We start from the raw sequence: 8,111 nt of genomic DNA, 5'->3' as shown, positions 1-8,111 counted from the left end.
ATGAAAACAATATCATTGTCCCCTGCCTCAGCGGCCTTCTTCAACCTCAACTTCATCCGATATTTATGGGAAAAAACCATTCAGAATGATAACAGATTTGTTTACAAGGAAGAAAAAAAAATTTACAAATTTGTTTCTTGTACTTCTTCACCAAGTCAAGGTCAGCTTACATTTGCCCACTCTGTTTTGAATGATAATGAATAAAAAATTAATTTATTATATGTACTATCATATACTAAATTAATTTATACCTAGTAAAGCAAAATCATTGGAATATTCCCCAATGATCTCTTTTTTATTTTTTTTATTTTCTGGAAAAAAAAAAAAGAAAATAGCAATTATAATTTGTTTTCAAACCCTTATATTCAATGAGAGATATATCTTAACAAGAAAGATTTAAAATTTCACAGATATTTAATTAATGTAAGAAAATATTATTAAAATAAACCATTCATTACATAGTAATCTCGTAACACGATGTTTACAAACAAATAAATAGATGACCTTGCATGATATTGGCTAACCAAAAAAAAAAAAAAAAAAAACTGTTTTCCTAGAAAAACACAAATAATTCCAAGTCGCAATGACATACAGAGGGCAGAGTACACATCCAGCTGAAATGATCTGCACCCCAACGTACATACTCTTCAGCTATAAGCACTTGAGGTTTTTGCTTCAATTCCCTAATAGAAGCTAAGCTAAAACAACTGAATATATTCAAATTGCTTATTGTAAATTATAAATTATCATCCAGGGGAGAAACCAGCTGCAAAATTAAACACTATCATATCAAAACCATGGAGAAGGAGCAGGACATAGATTCAGACCAGTGAAATGAATCAAACCAAGCTTTCAAATCCAGCACTGTAAGCCTAATTGAGTTTCTTGGTCTTCATCTTGAGTAGTACTCTATTATTAAACAAATAACATTTCTAATATGCTAATCAAGTTCACAAATTCATGGATAGATTACGCAAACATCTAGTGTCCATCGGAGCAACATTCTCATGTTCAGACCAGGACTAGAAGAAAAATCAACAAAATCATAAGATAAAGCTTTAGAAAGTTAGCCATATTGTAAATGAAGAAGCCGTATCTCAGATGCACATTGTTGTTGTCATGCCAAGTTCCTCCCAAACTGCTTACTGCAATCTGGTAACTAGTAGCTGCTGTAATCAGTATCACTGCAACCAGCATTAGTAACAGATTGCTGCTAATTGTATCCTTTCTAAAACTCCTACAAAATATTGAGACATGTTCTTTGAATGTGATGTTGGATCTCAAATTGTCATCATATTCGGCAACTTGTGGAAGTGATTTAGAACTTAAAGCTCCAACATGGAGCAGGCTTTCCCTGACTTCTCTGTTGTGTGGATGTAACATATCTAGAGCTGTTAAACAATTTGAATTCTTGGCATTTACATCAATTTTATTCTTCAGTAACAGCTTCACTACCTGAGGATCCAATATATACTCTCAGTTTTAGTTCATATATCAAAGGTAAAATATAAAGCATTAAAAACTGCAAATACAAATATACTGTCACATATTTGGTATCTAACATTTGATAAATAAATATGGTAGCTATAATGGTGTTTGATGGTACAGCTAGGCTATAACCTTGTCCATAATATTCAAGTGCTGAAAGTAAACATGAAAGAAATTCTATTTTATATCTAACTAAGAAATTCAGGAATAAAGAAAAGAATGAAAACTTGTTAGTACCTGGGGTTGATTGGTAGCTGTTGCAATGTGTAGTACACTGTTCCCTTCCCCATCCTTGAAATTTATAAGATTTCTTATTTCATGGGAGTTTAAAATTAAAGATCTCTGCAATCCTCCTAGTAACAAACAAAGGGCATGAAAATTTCGATTCTTCACAGCAATATGCAAAGCTGTCTCTCTTCGATTTGTGACATCTCGGATGCTCAATGGACAAGCTAATAAAAATTTAGCCAGGAGGCTGAGTTTCTCTTCTTGATGAGCATGATCTACACCATTTTCAGCTACATAATGGAAAATGGTTTTACCTTCCCTTCCTCGAAGACGAACAAGATCAGTTTCATAGTCAAGAAGTCGAAGAACCATGTCGGTTTGGCGGTTGAACAAAGCGAGGTGGATGGGACTGAAACCATCGTGATTAAGTTTTCTAACAAATGATGGCTTCAAACTAATAATCTCCATTGCAAATTGAACTTTTCCATGAGAAGCTGCTACATGCAGAGGAGTATCAACAAATGGTAAAGCATCTATATCATCTAACAAATAAGTATTCTCTTGGATTAAATTGTAAAACTTGTTTATGTCGCCTTGTTGAGCAACATTTTTCAAGCTATTTTGGTGATCCATATATAATATGCTGCTGCTTGCTTTGGACATCTATGCGTAGAAACGAAAAGTTGAATGACCAAGGCTGCATACTGGTGCATAAATATGCATGTATATATATGTGTGTGTGTGTACGGGTATAATTACTTAGGTTGACCAGTTGACAAGGAAAAAAAATCCAAATTTTACTGGGTCCCACACGGAGAAAACTGGCAGAGTTTTAAAATATGAAGATTGTAAAAAGAAATAGGAATGAAATTTCCCAATTCAATAATTGGGAAATTTCCTGATGCTTTCCTTTCAACAACTCATCCACAGATCATCTTCATTTAAATATGATTTTTTTTTTTTTATATTGTATTTTAACTTTATATATATATAATTTATGTTTTTGGTTTTCCTTTTGTCCCCCCTTTTCCTTTCCCTTCACGTTGTTGCTCTGCTGTAGAAAATCAGAGATCTTTATTCACCAATCACCACGTATGTGTTAGATCCTCTCCTCCACACCAGCTTCCAGAGGGAAATCTCTCTAACATCTAGATGGATGATTTTTCTGTGATTTTTTGGTAGATTCGTTTTCAAGGTTTACATTCTCAGAGGCAGAAGAATTCAATCATTGTTAAAGGTTAAACTTAAAAAGAGAATACAAATTTGAATTTGCAAGAGTGAATATTGAAACTTGAAAGATGTTGGGTTTTAAGAATCATGAGTAGAATTCAATGTGCCATCATTGTTCCACTTTCTCAATATCAGTTGTTTGCAGAGGAACAAAAATTCTGGAACCATGTTCTCAAGCTTTCTCCATTGAAGCGGGTTTTGTTAGAGGAAGAACGTGAGGAACCGAAAAGAGGAAAATTATATATAATAATAATAATAATAATAATGATGATGATGATGAAAATGAACAACAGTATATTCATTTTTATTTTTTAATTTGGATAACAGTGTTGACGGTGTTAGAAATAGTAATACAAACAGAGCTTATGCGGATATATATATATATATATATTTTTTAATAATAAGGATATGGTGCTACCGTGCTACGCACGGCACTTTGCACTAACATGGATTGCAACACTAAAGACTTAAATTTTTTATTATATCTATATCTAAAGACTTTTTTATCCTTTATTTGAATAATGAAATACTTTAAAATGAGGAGAATATTTCCATACAAAGCTTTTTGACAAAGTTCTTTGAATTAATTCAAATCCTTAATTAATATGATTTAATGGTATACATTTGCCTTTTTTCGAAACCTTTAAATTCTTTATATCTATATCCAAACAACCCTTTATCCTTTACTTAAATCATTTAATGCTTTAAAAAAATATTTTTTTTCTATTTTAATTAAATATATCTCTCCTCAAAATTCATCTATAAGATTTCTAATTTCCTACTTCTGATGGGTTAAATTATTAAAAAAAAAAATAAGAATCCATTAGAGAGAAAATTGTGAAAGAAAAAACAATACAAACCAATAATTTTTTGTCTCCTTTTCGTAATTTTTACCATTATTTAAAATATCATTGACTCATAAACTCAAAATTTGAATATATATAGAACAGCTCAAAAATTTTGAGTTTATAATTTAAAGGTTTTGAGAAAAGATAAGTGTATACCGTTAGATAATATTGATTTTTTTTCTCTAATGGATTCTACCCTCTTTTTCGTTTTTTTTTTTTTTTTTCCTTCTAACGATTTTACCCATTAGAAGTAGAGAATTAGAAGTCTTATAGATGGGCTTTGAGGATAGATAAATATTTAATTAGGAGATATAAATATTTAATTAAGATGTCTTAAAGCGTTAAATTATTTTAAGTAAAGAATAAAGGGGGGATATAAATATAAAAAATTTAAGGATTTTGAAAAAAAGATAAATGCATATAATTAAACCATGTTAATAAGGATTTGAATTATTTATCAAAGAGTTCTGTTAAAAAAACTTTATATGGAAAATGTTCTCTCTCTCTCTCTCTCTCTCTCTCTCTCTCTCTCTCTCTCTCTCTCTCTCTCTCTCTCTCTCTCTCTCTCTCTCTCTCTCTCTCTCTCTCTAAAGAAAGAGCTTTTATAAGAAAACTGATTTTGTAAGTAAAATTTTGTTTTTAATAAGAACCTTTACAATTTTTAACAATGCTCCAGAAATATGCATTTATGTTTAAATGTTTTTTATGTTTATATGTCACTTCACTTTAGGACTTATTATATGCATTCCCATTGTATAACAATTTATTAAAACAACATTAATATCTTTTTACATGCAGTATTAGCTCTTCAATTTTTTATGATGCACACATTCATAAATTAAAAAAAAAAAAAATACATAAAAATATTTGAGACTTGCTTGACCGACTGACATGGAAAATAATCCAAAATTTATTTGATTACAACCAAATCCAACATAGAAAATTGCCCCACACGGAAGAAAAGTGGCAAAGTGTGAGAATATGTAGATCCCAAAAGAAGTAGGAAATAATTCCAATAAAGTTTATGCAAGTATCGTTGATAATTCATAGGAAATTCCCTGATGTTTTCCTCCCAACTCATCAGCAAATCCTGATTTATTTGACTATTCTTTTCTTCTTTTTTTTTTTTTTTTTTAAATAATTTTTTCAATGGTAAACGATTTCCCTGTAGAATAATAGTGCAAATTGGCGCGTGGTATGAAAACACGTTTTTCAATAGAAATATTATTAGTGGGGCCCATATAAAGAAAAACTTTTTCAATAGGAAAATTATTAGTGGGGCCCACCTGAAGAATATCACCTCAGTTTCCTTTTAATGCAGTATTGAAATTCAATGAGTTACTGATAAATCATCACAGGTTTGTCACATCATAATTTTTTTTATTATAATCTTTTTTTTTCTTTTTTTTTTGGCTAAAAAAAAAAAAAAAGCCTATTATAGTATCGTACACCATGCGGCATTGCGGCATTGGCATTGCGGCATTGCGGCATTTATAATCTATCTCATTGTTCTACCATGATAATTTTTATGTGGATGGACATATGGCAATTTGTTTGCTGTGAGAACACGATTAAAAAGCAAAAATCTATTAAAATATCTTAGGATGTGGTAAATTGATTTGTCATTATTTTAAAATAACTATGATATAAATAATAAGGATCTATTTGGTATAATTAATAAAAGTAGAATTTTATTTTGTAAAATTTTGTATAATAAATTTTTTTAAAAAAATTTTTTCATTAAAAAACTAATAAGTGTTTGGTTGTAAATAAAAAAATTGCATTAAATACTTATTAAGCTGTATTAAATGCTTATTAAATTTTTATATAAGGTAAAAATAAAAAAAATTTTTAGAAAAGCTCAAAATTTAGGCTTATCTAAAACAGTTTAAAAAAATTTATTTTTTTATCAATAAATACTTATTTACTTTTGCCAAACATTTTTATTTTTTTATAAAAAAAACTTTTGGCTCTCAAATAAAGCTTTTAAGTCAAGAAAAAAAAAATCCTACCAAACAGAGCCTAAGATAAATAGTATTTTAAAAAAGCAATGATGATGTAAATGTCTATTCTAGACGTTTTATTCCGCAATTTTTATTTTATACAGAAGCTAATTTTCTTTCTTAAATGAAAACATTGATAAAATATTTGATTAATTAATTATGAATAATAGCTATTAATAATTTGTTCGTATAATATTATTGAAAAATAATTTTTTATTTGACAATATATTTATGTCATTTATATATGAACATTGTTAATTTCTTCTCTCTATATACAACAATCTTTGTTGACCATTTAAGATGCTTGTTGATTAAAAAATTAACATAATTTAAATATATATATATATATATATAAGTACATATTTGAAAAGAAAAGATGAGTATAATCATTAAATGTAAACGAATAAAATAATAACATTTTATCATTTTATAAATAAGTTGGTCAACTTTTTGATATTCTTGGCATTATTAAAGGTCATTGGCTAAAAACTATAATCTTATTGATGTCAACATGTTTAACACAACAACAAAAAAATTCAATAACAAATCAAACTATTTAATTTGAAATTGAAATGATTAATTAAAAAGTAAAAATATATAATGTATCTATAATCAAATGGTGATATATAAAATATTCTTAGTAAAATTCGAAATAAATAAAATAAAAATAAAGAATAAATTATATTATTCTAAAAATTAAAAATAAAAATAAATAAATAAATAAATATGTATAAGTTGATATACTATATTATTATCTCAACAAATATAATATTTTATTAATAGTTTCAGTTTTTAGAACTAAAACCTATATGGCGGTAAAACAAACCTACAACTATAGTGTTCATATATTTATTGTTTTGAGAATGCATCTATAACATTAGTTAGTTAATGAATGATACGTCCACTCAATATACGTTCCAACAAATGGCATTTTTCGAAATAAATAGGCATACGTCCCTCTAAGTTATTGGGCTTCAACAATCTCTTTTCCATTTAGAGCGTAATGTCACGGGCCTAGTTTTTCCAACACTCCCGTGCGGCACTTAGCACCTCCCTTGCTAAGTAAGCCTTGCTCACAAGCTATGAAAATGCGGAAGCTAAGAGTGAGAGAGTAGGAAGTAGGAGAGTTTGAGAGAATGTGGAGAATACTTGTATTGCTAGAATACTTGATGTGTTACAAATGAGAGACCAACCCTTTATATAGAGGGCTTGGCATGTAGGAAAGTTCTAGATATGGACACATGTCACCCATCTAGTTAGGGTTCTAGATTATTCTAGGGTTATGTACAAGATATTTACATGGAGCATTCTAGAGAGATTCTCATCTACATTAGTCTAGGTTTCTCTTGAATCCTCTAGAATATTCCGGACTTCTCATGGATCTTCATGGAGAGTGTAGAACCTTCCAGCCCAAACCTCAAGGTTTTCACCTCTTCTGGACGGGACGTGACACCCTCCCCCACCTAATCTCGCGACGCCCTCGTCGCGTCTTCTTCCTTGAACCTCCGAATGTGGTCTCTAAATTGCCATAAAGCGTCTTCATGTTCCCAACTAGCTTCACTATCCGGTAGGTTCTTCCACTTCACTAGGTATTCGGTATAGTTAGGCACCCCTCTACGTCGTATGACCCGATCTGCAAGTATAGCCTCTACGTCCTTATCAAACGAAGTCACAACCGCCGTAGGTGCCCTATTTGATTCCCCCCGACTAGGGTCTTCCATGTCTTGATGGTAAGGCTTCAAGACACTCACATGGAAAACAGGGTGAATCTTCAACTTAGGAGGAAGTTGTAGTTGATAGGAAACCTTACCCACCTTCCTCACAATGGGAAATGGTCCTTCATAGCGTCGAACCAACCCCTTGTGTACCTTCCGTAGGGCCTTGAATTGTTGGGGCAGTAGCTTCACCATGACCAACTCCCCTTCTTGGAATGCTACATGCCTTCTCTTAGTATCTGCCCACTTCTTCATCTTTTTAGATGCCTTGTCCAAATATGCTCTAGCCAAATCGGCTTGTTCCTCCCAGGACTTGGCAAACCTGTAGGCAGCGGGGCTTTTGCCTCCATAGCTTAAGGCTAGGGCATTAGGAGTCATTGGTTGTCTCCCCGTCACAATCTCGAATGGACTCCTATTAGTTGATTCACTCCGCTGTAGATTGTAAGAGAATTGGGCCACATCTAGCAACTTAGCCCAATCTCGTTGGTTGGCACTCACATAGTGCCTCAAGTAGAGCTCCAATAAGGCATTCGTGCGCTCCGTTTGCCCATCACTCTGTGGGTGGAAGCTAGTGGAGAAGTTTAAATCTGAACCAAGAA

The 8,111-nt window shown here is 31.2% G+C and overlaps 1 protein-coding gene across 1 annotated transcript; it reads right to left on the bottom strand.

The window, feature by feature from the left end:
• Positions 1-413: 413 nt before the first annotated feature.
• Positions 414-2,411, bottom strand: LOC107435159 (ankyrin repeat-containing protein BDA1). The gene is made up of 2 exons (XM_016046719.4): positions 1,726-2,411; positions 414-1,455 (listed from the first exon to the last, which is right to left on the bottom strand). Exons 1-2 carry the CDS (start codon positions 2,377-2,379, stop codon positions 1,012-1,014), a joined length of 1,098 nt encoding a protein of 365 aa, XP_015902205.3. The 5' UTR covers positions 2,380-2,411; the 3' UTR covers positions 414-1,011.
• Between the last annotated feature and the right edge of the window lie 5,700 nt (positions 2,412-8,111).

The sequence above is a fragment of the Ziziphus jujuba genome, chromosome 2 (assembly GCF_031755915.1).
Source record: "Ziziphus jujuba cultivar Dongzao chromosome 2, ASM3175591v1".
Taxonomy (NCBI): domain Eukaryota; kingdom Viridiplantae; phylum Streptophyta; class Magnoliopsida; order Rosales; family Rhamnaceae; genus Ziziphus; species Ziziphus jujuba.
This window is presented reverse-complemented; position numbering and strand designations above follow the sequence as displayed.